This window comes from Solanum stenotomum, chromosome 12, assembly GCF_019186545.1.
Source record: "Solanum stenotomum isolate F172 chromosome 12, ASM1918654v1, whole genome shotgun sequence".
Classification (NCBI taxonomy): Eukaryota; Viridiplantae; Streptophyta; class Magnoliopsida; order Solanales; family Solanaceae; genus Solanum; species Solanum stenotomum.
In genome coordinates this window covers 33417185-33433606 of record NC_064293.1, presented here as the reverse complement: position 1 = coordinate 33433606, position 16422 = coordinate 33417185, and the positions used below count along the sequence as shown (strand labels likewise).

General features: G+C 33.5%; 2 protein-coding genes across 2 annotated transcripts; both read left to right on the top strand.

Annotated features, from left to right (window-relative positions):
- The first annotated feature begins 6039 nt into the window (after positions 1-6039).
- LOC125847346 (LEAF RUST 10 DISEASE-RESISTANCE LOCUS RECEPTOR-LIKE PROTEIN KINASE-like 2.1) lies at positions 6040-6999 on the top strand. The gene is made up of 2 exons (XM_049526983.1): positions 6040-6851; positions 6971-6999. Exons 1-2 carry the CDS (start codon positions 6206-6208, stop codon positions 6997-6999), a joined length of 675 nt encoding a protein of 224 aa, XP_049382940.1. The 5' UTR covers positions 6040-6205.
- A 738-nt stretch (positions 7000-7737) lies between these two features.
- On the top strand, positions 7738-14065 carry LOC125846317 (rust resistance kinase Lr10-like). Its single transcript, XM_049525707.1, has 2 exons — positions 7738-7840; positions 12524-14065. The coding sequence occupies exons 1-2, from the start codon at positions 7837-7839 to the stop codon at positions 13660-13662; spliced, it is 1143 nt and encodes a 380-aa protein (XP_049381664.1). The 5' UTR covers positions 7738-7836; the 3' UTR covers positions 13663-14065.
- The last annotated feature ends 2357 nt before the right edge of the window (positions 14066-16422 follow it).

The window sequence follows — 16422 nt, the reverse complement described above, 5'->3', positions numbered from 1 at the left end:
TTAGTTTTTAGTTTCAGTTTTGCTAGACCTAGTTGGGGCATGTCCCAATATTTCTAGTCAGTTTAGAGGCTTATTTCAGACATAGTTAGATTCAGCTTAGTGTTTTGAGTTTGATGTTTCTTTTGTATTAAACTCTCAGATTTGATATATTCAGTTATAGTATATGGGTATTCCCCATCTCTTCAAATTTATTTAGGAATTAGCTTCCGCATCAGTTTATTATCTTTAGTATGCTCATGATCATGCCAGCAGGGTTAGCTTGGGATCACTTGTGGTGCTAGGTCCCGTGTCCGCGTCTCGGGGGTAGCTCGGGGCGTGACAATTTGGCTGGACACAAATTAGCGTACCATTAATTTTGCTTGTTTGTATGCATAATGTGACATTAATTCTTCAATTACTCCAAGTTAGACTTTTCCATGATTACTCCCTCATATCCTAATTATCTCCAAATTCAACTCTTTTCGGATTGAGAGATAATTATTATTTTTGTTATCCTAAATATCTGAAATTTGTGGACTAGATCAGTGTCTCAAGACTAGCTTGTATACTAGATGGAAATTATGTGGAGAAGAAAATTATAGACCCCAATAAATGATTGATAGCTCATTAGATAGGTAAACGCCAATGACTGAAATTGAAGGATCAGCCTTAGAAAAGTATTCTCAACGTCATTTAAAGGTTTTCACACGCTCCATAAGAAAAATATTCTCTTTGCTATCGCAGGACAATGAAACTCATTTCCTTTAGGGCCTGTTTGGAAAGTCATCCTGCTGATTCGATTTGGAGTATTTAGATGTAATTATGTTGTCTAATATGTTTGGTTGACCATATAGTTACTTGGTAAGCAGATAATTTTGTGTAATTGACAAGAAGTAATTATACTCTCCAATTCTCAAAAATAGGTTGTGGATTGCTGGTAATTACATGATATAATTACAAGCGGATTACTTTTAAATTTTTTTTTTAATTTACTTTTAGGTCTATCGTTTTAAATTCTTTTTTATTTTATTATTTTAAATATACATTATTATTTTTATTATTATTGATGTTTCATTTCTTTCTCATTCTCAACATGATATTTCCATCTCCTTCGTTAATAAATCAGTAAACGTCAAAGTGAACCTCTTGAGGGCCCTTCATCAAATTGCAACTTTCTCATCAATGACCAAACACAAGTTCTCCATTGACTTGAAGTCTCCAATTGTTGATGAAAATTCCACATAGCTTCAAATTAGCTGGTTTAATTGCATTTACTCATACATTATATTGAAGGGTGTGCTTGGTACGAGGAAAATATTATTCAATTTTCTCATGTTTGGTTGACTTAAATGTTTTGAAAAATATTTTCCAGATCAACTTATTTTCCTTAAATTCAAGGAAATTGACTTCCCTTCAAAAATTAAGGAAAATATTTCCAAAACCCTCTTCCAATCTCAAATTACAATTTTTTTATTACCCTACCCCGTACCCTGACCTTCCCTCTTGGGTATCACATCAATTGTTGGTTGTCGAGGTTGGATCCTAATTTGGAAGTTGGGTCTCGATTCGAGTGTCGAAGTTAAAATTTGAATTGATGGATCGTGTTCAAGATTGGGTGTCGGGGTCAAGTCATGGGTCGAATATCCATTCCCAATTCGAATGTCGGGTCTTAGGTTGAAAGTCAGGGCCAAGTCCTAGTCAAATCTCAGGGTCAAATTTCAGATCTGTCGTCGGGGTTGTGTTCTAGTTTGCGTGTCGGGATCATGTCCTAGATCTATTATCGAGGTTGGTTTCCTAGTTAAAAATTATTTTTTACTCTCTACCAAAAAATAAAATATATTTTCTTTAAAATATTTTTCATTCATATGTCAAATACTAAAAAATATTTTTCAAAAGATATTTTTTACTCACCAACTAAACATGAGAAAATAAGTTAGAAATCCACTTATTTTTTAGATAACATTTTCCATGAAAAACATTTTTCTTCATACCAAACACACACTCAATTTACTCATGTTTGGTTGGTTTAAATGTTTTGAAAAATGTTTTCAAGTCAACTTATTTTCCTCAAATTTAAGGAAAATGACTTGCCTCCATGAAAAAATAAGGAAAACATTTTCAAAACTCTCCTCCAACCTCAAATTATGATTTTTTTAACCCAGCTAGTACTCCGACCCCCACACACACACTCACAAAGAAATAAATAAATTCAAAGTTCATTTTTAAAAATATTTTAAATTTTTGAAATTTATTTTTATTATCCCACTCCTACCCCGACCCCCTACCACAACCCCCACAAAAAATAAAATTCAAAAGTTTGTTTTTGAAAAGTATTTCAATTTTTTTTTAATTTCATTTTTTACCCCATCTCTACCTACTAGCCCCCCACCCCCTCTCACAAATAAATAATTTTTTAAAAGTTTGTGTTCGAGTCGGGTCTCGATTATAAAGTTGGATCCCGCGTTAAGTGTCAAGGTCGGGTCCTGATTTGAAAGTCGGGTCTCGAATCGAGTGTCGGGATTGGATCCCAAATTGATCAACTGTGTCCTAGTTTGGGTGTCCTGGGGCGGTTTTGTAGGTTGAATTTTGGATCAATCATCGAGGTTGTGTCCTGATTCGAGTGTTGAGGTCAGGTCCCAATTCGAATGTTGGGTCTCAGGTGGGGAGTCAGGGATATCGGTGTCAGTATTAGGGTTGAGTTGGATCTTGGGATTGGGTCCTAGTTTGAAAGTCATATCTCATACGAGAGTTATAGTCAGGTCTTGGGGTCAGATTCCAGCTGATTGATCATCAAGATCTTGTCCCAATTCGATACTCGGGGTTGGGGTTGGGGTTGGATCCTAGTCCGAATGTCGGGTCTCAAGTCAAGAATCGGGATCAGGTCCCAAATTGAATGTCGGATCCCAGTTCAAATGGCGGGTCCCGAGTTTGGAGTCGAGATCAACTCCCAGGTCAGGGATTGGGTTTGGATCTTGAATTGGCCATCGGAATCAAATCTTAGATTAATTGTCGGGGTCGGTCCCAGTTCAGATATCGGGATTGGGTCTCAAATCAGTTATTGGGGTCTATTTTCATGCACGTGCAAACTATTTTCCTAAAAAAAGTTCTATTCTCTAGCAAAAAAATAAAAGATATTTTCTAAAAAATATTTTTCATTTACCAACCAAACAATAGAAAATATTTTCCAAACACGGCAAAACAAGTTAAAACCAATTTGCTTTCCAATAAAACGTTTTCTAGGAAAACATTTTCCTTTCATATTTATATATATACCAAGCACACCCGAAGTCTCAATTATTTTCTTCTCTTGGAAATAGTAGGAAAGAAAAGAATCAAGACAGTACAAATGTATTTGTGTAGGGGAACTATTCTGCTTAAATATGTTACATTAGTCCTCATTTTTCTGCAAACATGCAATGCTAGGAAGAGCAAACACTACTACTGTCCCCCTTCTGCTTGTGGCAATATCCTTAACATAAGCTACCCTTTTAGCTTAAACACCAATCCAAATAATGATTGTCATTTTCCAGGATATGAATTAGGTTGTGAAGGTAACCAAACAATTACATGGTTATATTCCAAGAAGCTGTATGTACAAGCCATCAACTATAATAATCGGACAATTCATCTCTTTCTTCTCTCATCCTTCTTCTAGATCTTCTTTTCTTATGATGAGATCTATATGAGATTCTGATTTAGAAGTTTCTCGGTTGGTGCTTTTTGAAGCATCCGGTAAATCGAATTGAGTACAAAAATCTCCTAATTGAGACTTTTCTCTAAGCTTATCCATCTTAAGCTGTCTTGAGAGTTTTAACTCATTGCACAAATTTATGTCTTCTTGCGTACAAGCCCCAATAAGCTTTCCATAAGTAAAATCACTATAGGGAATAATTCCTTGTGAATTTCTAAGAGTCTTTTTTACTCTTTCTGCAAATAAAGAAGGTAAGCCATCAATAAATTTGGCTTTCCAGAATTCTAAACCATTTTCGGGAAGTTCCATTACCCGACTTAAATAAGTGTCTTTATACCATCTAAACTCACCTAAATGTCTACATCTAAGGTCATTTAGTAGAGATCTAATGGTTTCATATTGATTGGTAAATCTACCACTAAAATGTTCGAGAATAGTCAAAATAAGTGTATACACAGCGTCTTCTCTATTTTGAACAAGGGCAAAGCCTAAATTATCAACTTCTTCATTTACTGCCTTAACATTAATTACTGCTGCTCTCGCATCAGAGGGCATATAATTATCCCACCATCCTCTTAGTTGACTGGTAAATCCTGCAATAATCATCTTGCAAATGGTCTTGTCAATGTTACTAACACTTTTGCAGATAGTAGCATACATAAGCATCCTATGAACCATAATCGTCAACTGCCTATCAGTTAACCCATCAAGATTCCATTCATAAATCTCACTTCCACTACAAGAAGTGTTAGTTTGATTCCAATCTCTTTCCTCTATTAAAACATCTTGAGGAGTAGGCCTGGGATAGTAATATGTTTGCATGCTAGGTTTTCTAGCATAAGCAGTATTACCACTATTCTTTTTTGGATACCCATGAAGTTTATTAACTTCCATTTCCATTTGAGTTTTGAAATCAAAAGTGGCTTCCATCTCATCTGCAAAATCTTCAACGAGACTTATCGGTTTCTCACTTGCACCAAATTGAGAAAACTTTTTATCAAGAAGATTTTCAAGTTCGTGCAAAGGTCTAAGAATAAAATAATAATAATATTATAATAATAATTATAATAATAATAATAATAATTGTAATAATAATAATAATAATAATAATAATTTTTGTAAAAGAATGTGGGGGTATTTTTGTAAACAAATATTTTTTTAATAGTCTTTATACAAGGCTTGCTATTTCCAATACATCAAACCAAACAATGTATAAGAAATAATGCAAGCATTACTAATACATCATATTCAACATTATTCTTATACACTCTACCAAACAACCCCTCAAAGCTTTAACCAATATTATAGAGAAGGCCAGTTTTTATAAAGGCGAATTTAGGATTTGAAGAGGATGGATGCTTAGTGTTAATGTACATACTATAACTACACATGCATAAATTTATTAAAGAATTTGGACTAAATTTAACGAAGGAGCGTTGAAAAGCTTCCTGAGTTTTTCATGGGTAAGCTCTTATCCCATTGGCAAGTTGCATTATTTGGCTGGACACAAATTAGCATACCATTAATCTATATCTAGGGGGTGACAATTGGACAGATTGGGTTAAATTTGAGCAAATCAAAATGGGGCAAGACTCAACCCAACCCAACCCAAATTAGTTTGGGCCAAAATGGGTTGGGTCAAAACGAGTTAGTAACCGATCATAACCTAACAAGTTTTAATAGCTTTATTTGTTATTTTATAAGCTTTCAGTACCTAATAAAAACATAACTATATAAAACATATAAAATCAAAAAAAAGTTTTTTAAAAATATTTTGACAAAGACTCAAAAATCAATTTGATTACATATCAACCTAGTTTTTAATGGGTTGAGCTATTTTTAATGAGTTGAGCTAATAAATGAGCGGGTCAATAACCAATCCAAACCTAAATGAGTTGGGTCAGATTGAACGGGTTGGGTTTGATTTTGCCACCCCTTGCTATATGGAGTAAATTCGGGCATCATTTGGTTAAGCACACAGGATGGAAATAGTTGAAAGGAAAAAAAAATCTACTCTTTTGCGTTAGTGTGTAAAATTTTGCTTGTATGTATGATGTGGCATTAATCAAGTTAGACTTTTCCATGATTCCTCCCTCGTATCCTAATTATCTCCAAATTCAACATTTTTGGGACAGAGTGATAATTAGAGTGTTATTTTTGTTATCCTAAATATCTGGAATTTGTGGACTAGATCAGTCTCTCATTGTATGCTCGATGGAGATTATTTGGAGAAGAAAATTGTAGATCCCGATAGATGATAGCTAGCTCATTAGATAGGTAAACGCAAATGACTGAAATTGTTGAAAAGTATTCTCAACGTCTTTTAAAGTTTTTGCACTCTCCTTTAAGAAAAGTAGGACTTACTCGTAGGACCTTAATGTCACACTCACATAATAAAGCAGTCTTCCTCTTCATCAAATTGCAACGACCAAACACAAGCTAGTCTTCCATTGTTAATGAAAAGTCCACACAACTTTAAATATCCAACAAACACATCCGCATTCAAGTCTCAATTCTTTTGGAAAGAAAGTACAAATGTATTTGTGTAGGGGAACCAAATATTTTGCATTAATAATCCTCATCTTTCTGCAAACATGCAATGCTAGGAAGAGCAAACACTACTACTGTCCCACTTCTGCTTGTGGTAATATCCGTAACATAAGCTATCCTTTTCACTTAAACACCGATCCAGAATATTGCGGATATGGTATAGCATTTGAATTAGCTTGTGAAAGTAACCAAACAGTTATATCGTTATTCTCCAAGAAGCTGTATGTGCAAGCCATCAACTATAATAATGAGACAATTCACCTGGTAGATCCAACTTTACAAACACAAGATGATCTATGCTCTTTCAGACCTATGCATATCTTCTTGAACCATTCCTATTCATTCTACCTGCCAAACGCTGACATAGATCCCATTTTCATGATCAACTGTCCATTTTCTGTTAATAATTCTTCGTCATTTCTGGAAATTATTGGCTGCAAATACACTTATTTAAAGATTGGAGATATAGATACCTCTGCACTCAGCGATGGATGCAGAGTGGAATTGATAGGCCTGACCTCATGGCCTAATTATATTATTTATACAGAGAACAACTTTTCCCTTTCTGATTTTCATCAAGCCATCCTCAACGGATTTGTGCTTCATTATTATCTGGGGAGTGCTCCACAAAGTAAGGTCTTCAATTATATATCCTCTGCTCCTTAATGAACACAATTCCAATCCTAAGAAAAGAAATTCGGTGAACAATGGATTCACTCACTACAATTTAATTTCATCATGTCTTTGTAGGTGTTATTCAAAAGATTGTTGGTGAGTGAGGACTCAAACTTTCTCTCTACATATACTCTTAGTTCTCCATTTATCTCTCTTACTAAACATTTCTTTTCCATCCCGTATACGTAAGAAATTAGGAAAACAATGGATATATTCACTCACTGCAATTTAATTTCTTCATGTCTTTGTAGGTGTTCTTTATTGGATTCGCGGTGAGGACTCAAACTTTTCTCTACATTTACTATTAATTCTCCATTGATCTCTCATTCTAAATTTGCTAAATTTATGCACTTTAATCTGGCCAGCGATCAGTCTGTATCCACTTGGCCTCCTACTTTACTATATAGCGTATAAGCTCCAATATTATGGGGATTTTGGACAAAGGATAAGTAAGGACATATGCTCTGCTTCTTAATTAACATTCTTTTCCAATCCTAAGAAATTCGGATTCACTCACTACAATTTAATTTCTTCATGTCTTTGTAGGTGTTACTTTTCTCTACATATACTTCTAATCTAATCCTCCATTTATCTCTCATTCTATATTTTTTGCACTTTAATCTAACCAAACCAGGTATGCGACTTGAGTATTTCACGGATAGGATCCTATTTTATAGAGGTGATGGAGCAAGTAAGGACAATCTTCAATTATATTTGCTCTGCTCCTTAATTAACTTTCTTTTCCATCCTAACAAATTAGGAAAAACAATGAATTCACTCACTACAATTTAATTTCTTTATGTCTTTGTAGGTAATATTGAACATATTCTCGGTGAGGACTCAAACTTTTCTCTATATAGACTTTTAATCCTCCATTTATCTCTCGTTCTAAATTTTTTGCACTTTAATCAGGGACCAGTCTGTCGCTACTTGTGCCTTTCATGGGTAAGCTCCTATATATCCTTTTAGCAAGCTGTATGATTATTTGGCTGTACACAGATTAACATTCCATTTTGTTTTTCATCCAATTTCTCAATACACGGATACTTTAGGAGTTATAATCATATGATTTAGCAAGATTGAGATTTTGATATGGTAGTGAACCAACATAAGGATATAATGTTGCTTGCCTATTATTTGAGCAAATTTATACCACTAGACAGTGGTCTAGTAGCTTTTATTAATAATAAACATAAAAAAAATTCAATAAGATTAAGTACAAGCAAGAGAGACTTGGCCTTACCCTATCCATCCTAATGAGGTACCTATCCTCTACTAATTAACAACCATGAAGAAACTATGAGCTAGAGAGAACTAGATATTCTATGATCATCATAAAGTTTATAATACACTCTATGATGATATTACAAGTGAGGATTCTTAAGTAATAAAAATGTTAGGACCGAAATAAGCAGGTGTAATGTGGAAGCTAGCAAAGCAAACCTCAAAAGACCACGAGTAAGAAGACAAACGAAAAATATACCAAAAGACACAAAGATTTAACGTGGTTCGGTCAATTGACCTACGTCTACAAAGGAGATGAGCAATCCACTATATAAACATAAGAGAAATAACCTCAACCAATTCACTCGGAAAACATGGGAGGTTCAAACAAGTGATAATGTATCAAGCTTGTGTCCCATAAATTCTCCACGCAACCAAAACTCGCAAAGCCTTTAAGACTACATTGTGAATGTTGATTAAATTAGAAGGAACAAGCATCTATTTATAGAGCGCTTAACTTTTTCCTACAAGAAAAGGACTAGTCACTCCAAAATCTTTTCCTAAAAGGAAAACCTATTTATGGTAAGAAATCAAGTCAAATAAAACCCAACAACAAAATCATAAATGCCAAGGAGAAAGTTGAGTTATCAACCTCAAACTTTCTTTTACAAATGTATGAACTAAAAAAGATAGATTGGCCTTGTAAAGGAACTTGAAGTATGTTTCTCTTGTCTTTTTCTTCAAATCTGTCCAATAACACTTGGTAGTTCATCACTTAATTCTTGGCTTTATTGGATCTTGTTAAAGTTGTTGACACTATAATATGATTCTGTTTCGCCAGTCGTATTGGTAGGTGACTTGGAACAAACTTTTGCTTGCCTATTATTAACAGAGGCATATCCAGGATTTCGAGATGATGGGTGTACTATTATGAAAATGTGAAATCTAATATGTTTGACATTTAGGTTCTTATCATTGAAAACAGTTAAAATTTTAAAATTATAAGTCCAAAATTGAAATGCTTAATTAGTTAAAGCGCCAAAAGTGATATCAAAAACCACTTTTAGAGGTGTTACCCAATTTTTGAAAGAAAAATAAAACAAGATAGATATAAAAGTCAAATTTCTAATCTCACTGAGAGGTACACCCAATCATCATCACATTATATGATACTTCATGTGTGGTTTACACATCTATATTTAATAAAAAAAAATTAAAAAATATAACACTACTATATATGATTTCGGAAGGGGGGCATGGGTTCACGTGAACCCAGTGACTCCCTCCTCCATACGCCTCTAATATTATATGTTGCTTCTTGAAAAGGTGATTTGGTGTATGAATTTAATTTTTGTTATTTTCTTGTGGCATCTTTTAATGATATTAAAATTGTATACTTTTGAATAAATCGAAAGATAATGTATCACATCCTAAAAGATAAGGAAGTTGTTGGACGGTATACATGGGAATTAATATGGTTGCCTCGAATGTGGTACATCATTATTTGTATAGTTATACCTTTTTTATATATATAAAAAGCAAGTTAGTCCTAATTCTATGCCAGCAACTCCCATAATATATCCCATAATGTTGTTAATTATGTTGTTCTTAAATTTAGAGAAGAAATTCATTATATTATATACCATTAGATGTTATTATAACCTTGATTAGTTTTAAAATAAGTTCAACATTTCCTATTTTGTAAAATAATAACTAAAAATTAAATTAAAAAATAAGATGATATTGCAGTGTTTGCATAGGGAAAATATGTACTTAAAAGAATATATAAAATTAGGCATGTACATATTTTATAAAATAATAGAGATAAACGTGCAACGTTGCACGTTTTCAAAGACTAGTAATTTAACACAAGTGAGCACAACACAAAATTCTAAAATAGAACATATTCGAATTCAATTTTTATTATATTTTTTTCTCTTTAGGATTGTTATTCCTTTTTCATATTTAGAAAAATAAATTTTAATGTTGTTCATATTTGAATTTTAAGTACTCGTTCATATTAAATAAAATTACCTCATTTGTCAGAATATGTCTTCTTCAGAGAAATTCTCGATTTCTTTTGCTCAATGTTGTTGAGGGAGAAGCATTATTTATCCTTTTTACCTCGAAAGCTAGGAGACTAAAGCAAAATATAATTTCAATAAGTCATTGTCAAACTAAAGTTATCAAGGAGGCTCTACTTTGTAAAATATACATGCATTAAGTTATTAAAATCTAATTAAAAATATAATAATCAAATGTTAATCAAATTTATTAAAAATACTCATGCAAAAAATTGTGAAATTGTTGGAGAGACATGCCGCATACCTCATTTGTATTGACGTGATTTCTACTAAAAGTTCTATTCAATGGTCTGCAAAAGCATCACCTCTGGTTTATACTTAAGATTAAAAAGTTACATCATAAGTTCATAAAACAAAATTTTAGCAGTATATTTTCATGTGAGAGATCAAACACTTAAACATCAATTTAAGAATATAATTTGAATGATAGCAAAAAATGAAAAAAAAAAAAAAAACTAAATGTAAAGAAATGCTTGAAAGGATAAGAGCTTTATGCTCTCTAAACCAAATTCAAATGTATAGCATTGTCATTAGAAGACAACGTGTAAGAGACTTATAGGTAGAGTGATTTCTTGAAGAGTTAAAAAGTCATTCAACTTTAATGGTTTCACACTTATCAAATAATAATAATAATTATTAATAATAATAATAATAATAATAATTAATAACAATAATAATAATAATAATATGATAATGATAATTAAAAAGTTGAAGGGCATTTTCGTAATCCAACTTTAGACTAAGCACCTCAACGGTCTGCAAAAGCATCACCTCTGATTTATACATGAGATTAAAAAATTACATCACAAGTTCATAAAACAAAATTTTAGCAGTATATTTTTATGTAAGAGATCAAACACTTAAACATCAATTTAAAAACATAATTTGAATGATAGCAAAAAATGAAAAAACCTAAATGTAAAGAAATGCTTGAAAGAACATATGGTAAGAGCTTTATGCTCTCTAAACCAAATTCAAATGTACAGTATTGTCATTAGAAGACAACGTGTAAGAGACTTATAGGTATAGTGATTTCTTGAAGAGTTAAAAAGTCATTCAACTTTAATGGTGACTTCTTGAAGAGTTAAAAAGTCATTCAACTTTAATGGCTTCACACTTATAGAATAACAATAGTAATAATAATAATAATAATAATACCCTCTTTGTCCCTAATTACTTGTCTACTTTTCCTTTTATAGTTGTCCCTAATTACTTGTCCATTTTGATAAATCAAGAAAGGACAAATTTTTTTTACCTATTATACCCTCAATTAAATGACTAATTACTTTATAAAATGCAGAACTTTTCATCCACTTCATAATTAATAGGGGTAAAATGGTAAACTCACTATGTCATTAATTGATTTCTTAATAGGTGTGTCAATTCAAAAGTGGATAAGTAATTAGGGATAGAGAGAGTAAAAATATGATGATGATAATTAAAAAATTGAAGGACATTTCCGTAATCCAACTTTAGACTAAGCACCTTCCCATTTATAATATAAAATATGATATGATGATATGTTCATAATTTCTGAGAAGAGCAGAAGGGTCCAAATAAGAAAAGGACATCTCTTAGATATATTGGCTCAAGAGGAAGTTAACTTTATGACTTCTCAAACTTGCAGCGTATTTGGGAACTGTTAGTATTTTGAGCATTTTAATATTTATTAATTATTAATTTGTCTCTTAATACCCCTAGAATTAAGTGTATTTTCTACTGCCCGTTGAGGACTTTTCATTTATGGCTGTTGGAGTGGCTAACTGCTGCATTACAACTGCACTACTCCATTACAAGTTAGTGCCATATGCACTTCAGTTTTGCAACAGATGCAAAATGCCGTTGATGGCATTAGTGCCTACTTGATTGTCACTCATAATTCCTCCATTATACTTGTAACTCCTAAGACCATTTATCTTTACTATTTACCATCCCATTATCTGTCTATTCATTGCTAGGAAGACTTCTTCTAGAATAAATAGTGGTCTACATTTGGTTTAAAAACACAAGCAAAATATAGAAAGGAAAAAGTTGGTAAAAAAAAAAGAAGAGGCTTCTTATTAGTTGAAGGGAGTGTTCTTTTTGTGGAGCTTTGAGCTCAACTCTTGTCCAGAGTTGTTAAGTTATACTTTGTGTTAAGGCTATTGTATCCTAGAGGGGACAAGTCAAGAAGGACTACTGCTGAACCGGTGAAAAACATTTGCTGCAGTGGACTTGAATCTCCTCAAAGAGAGAGATATCCGGGCCTCAGCCTGAAGAGATTTTTATTTCTTCATTTTATATTCAATTGTAATCTTGTAATTTTTCACTAACATTTCAGGAACAAAATTTGTGATCGGCCTTCCGTTTGTAATTGTATTTCTGGTGATCAAATTCAAAAGGAGGCATTTGTCCATGTATGATGCGATTGAAGGCTTTTTGCAAACACAAAACAATTTCATGCCAATCAGATATAACTACTCCCACATAAAGAGAATGACCAGAGCATTCAAAGAGAAATTAGGTGAGGGAGGTTACAGCAGTGTATACAAAGGAAAGCTTCAAAGTGGAAGAGATGTAGCAGTGAAGATATTGAACAAGCCTAAAGCTGGTTGTCAAGACTTCATGAATGAAGTGGCTACCATTGGAAGGATCCATCATGTCAATGTGGTCGGGCTCGTGGGGTATTGTGTTGAGGGAACAATACGTGCTCTTGTATACGACTTCATGCCCAACGGATCACTCAACAAGTACATCAGCACCAGTCAACAAGGAAGTCCTCTGTTAAGTTGGCAGAGGAAGTATGACATTATTCTTGGAGTGGCTCGAGGAATTGGGTATTTGCATCGAGGCTGTGATGTACAAATTTTGCATTTTGACATCAAGCCACACAATATTCTTTTGGATGAGAATTTCATTCCAAAGATTTCTGACTTTGGGCTTGCAAAATTATATACAACAAATAATAGCATTGTGAACCTCACAGCTGCTCGTGGAACGATTGGATATGTAGCTCCAGAGTTGATCAGCAGAAGCATTGGGGCAATCTCTTACAAAGCTGATGTTTACAGCTTTGGAATGCTGCTAATGGAAATGCTGGACTTGAATAGACATGAAGTTGCAAATGAAGAGAATTCCAGCCAATATTTTCCTTATTATATTTACGATAAGTTCAACAAGGGGAAGGTGATTGTTGTGGATGAAGAAGCAAATGACGATGAAAAGAAGATGGCTAGAAAGCTGACTTTAGTTGCGCTATGGTGCATACAAACAAATCCGTTACAACGCCCTTCGATGAGTAGAGTATTAGAAATGCTTGAAGGTGAAGTTGAAGTGCTAGAAGTACCTCCTCAGCCTCTTCAATCTCAACCGATTGTTCATCAGATGATGGGAAGTTCCATGACATTTTCGTCTGATTCAATCACTTTGTTAGAAAATTCCGCGGATAATCCCGTTGAATTAGACATATGTTTTGATTGACTCATAGTTGATGTAATGTTTTTGTGAAATAACAAATATTAATGTTTGGGAATGAGGTGTTGTTATTGTGGTACGTACTAGTTCTGCAAGGCAAAGTTGCCAACCACATAATAGTAGTGAATGACCATCCACTGTGTTACTTCTTCACCACGCACCACAAAATCTTCAACTGATAATGAGCCAAAGATTGCGTTGATCACAAATATTGGTACATAGAGGCAAACCAGGTTGCAATGGAGGTACATATATTACTTCATTTGACACAACTCCAAGACCCGATAGATGATTGATGAGTACAAATCAATGGGAGCTCCTTCATTCAGGGTCAAGAAGAAGAGATCTAGTAGCTATCATTTATGGCCACTTTGAACAGTTCGTTTTGCTTCTAGTGGCTCTTATCAAATTTCTTTAGGCCATTTTAAAAGCATAACCAAGAGGTGAATCCTAGAAACAATGAGAAAGGACTTGGCACAGATGATGGGCAAGCAAAAGAGATGACAGATTCGGTATATATGGATGTGAAACAAAGATGAAGCGAGAACAGGAGCGCTCAGACAACCTTTCTCTCACATTTGCCAACACTAGCTACAAGTTAACTACTTTGGAAAAACTGAATATAAGCTTGAATAACACCATCATGTACAATCAGCTGCCAGGTGCAAATCCTATGATTTTCCACAGACGCTCATGAAGGGTTTTTTTTTTTTGTTTCACTTGCTGATTCACATTAACATAAATGAGTCATAGCATTAAGAATGAAAAACAAATCAAGGAACATGTGAAGAAACAAGAAAGAAAAAATTAGTTTCAAGAATGACCCAATACAATAGCTTAACAGAATTCATCCAGAAGAAATTGATGACTTCCCCATCTTCATACAAGGAGAAAAGAAAAGGAGGATGTTATCTACAGTGTTTGCTAAGAAACTAGTAATACCAACAAAATGTCTTAGATGGTTGATCCAGTACATCTGCATAACTTTGGTATCTGGAAACACAAAATTGGTATGTTAGCATTCCATGAAGAAATCATACTACTGATATAATATGCATCAATCATAACAATTTTAGAGTTTGTGAAGAGCCTAGATGGACAGTCATCAAGTAAGCTTAAGGCAATTCATCAAACTCAAACCAACATGAAACCTTCTCCCTTAGGAACCAAGAGTTTGGCAGCTCGATGACAATACCATCTCTGCATAATGCAGCTTGCTCATCTGATGCACTTAAAACTCCCGTATTTACTGAGATTGTTCCCCTCAAGACAGAGGGATATAAACTAAGCTTTGACCTTTTACTTCTTTTTTTCTTTTTTGTTGTTAAGGATTTCAGGGATCAAGTATAACACCAAAATGCAGCTGTATTTGTTACCAAAACCAAATAAATCTGTTTCCACCATCAGATAACAGCTTAAAAATGCTTGAGCATCAGGTCAACACTTTGTCCCTTCAAGTCACCTCTCCTGGCTTTTAATTTGTCTTGCAAATACCAAGCAAGTCAAAACAGGTTTACCAATCTCATAATGAATAATAGCATAGGTTATGTAATTATACTATTTATTGCAACATTAGGCAGATAAACTGCAAGAACCATTGGCTAAAAAGAAACCTTCTATTCTATATAAGTAGGCTGATCTTAGTTCTGGAAACTCACATTGTAGGCAGCTAATCATCATGCATGTAAAATTGCAGTTGAGCCAATTCCAATGATCCTCTATAAAGCTCTTCAGTTCAGTTCACTAACCCTAAAACACTGAGAGATCAAATGTATGAGGGTGAAACACAAACCATATACATGTGATACAGAAGTACTAATGACTCTTTACAGAATCCACATGGAAAACAACATGTTCTTGAGTTTGTTTTCTCCTAAGCAAGTGATCAAATCAGATTCATATCCAAATTATAGCCACTAGTCTACTACCTTATGAATTATTTTAACAATATAGCCAAAAGTTAATATAGGAAAATCTTCCAAGAACGATTTGTTAGAATATGCACAACGGAAGCTATATTCAGGATCACAAATCTTACATATAGACTAAACAATATAACACAAACGAATTTAGAAGAACATTAACCTGTTGAAACTTCTACAAACGTCGTCCAGATGCCAAGGATCCAGAGCTATGATCTTCTCCTATTTCCTGATTGACTGTTACTACCAAGTTACTTGTGTGGGCAAGTATTACTTGTTTTTCAAAAGATGATTACTTTCATGCCATATCCAGCCTATTTATCTAGTTTTCCAACTCAAGAATGAATAGGAAAAACGTCCAAATAAATTTCAGGCTTAATGAGCAATCAAGAGAATCATGAGAATAAATTGAGATAAAAAAACGTTTTCATCCATTAAAGGCCAAACGTTTTTGTAATAAGAACAAAAACATTTTCATCCATTTAAAGGCCAAATGTTTTTGTAATAAGAACAAAAACGTTTTCATCCATTTAAGGCCAAATGTTTTTGTAATAAGAACAAAAACATTTTCATCCATTTAAGGCCAAACGTTTTTGTAATAAGAACAAAAACGTTTTCATCCATTTAAGGCCAAACGTTTTTGTCACTAACTCAATCTTTAACTCTCAAATAATTCATCCTCTTAAAGAAGATCAACAAAAAAAAATCAATTTGTCCTTCTTTTCAAACTTGGTCAATTAATCAGGCATAGTAGGGACCGTAGATATATTTAATAGAGGCTTCCAACTACGATAATAATTCTCAAATGAACGAATTAACCATATCGCAATAAATTACAAAGTAT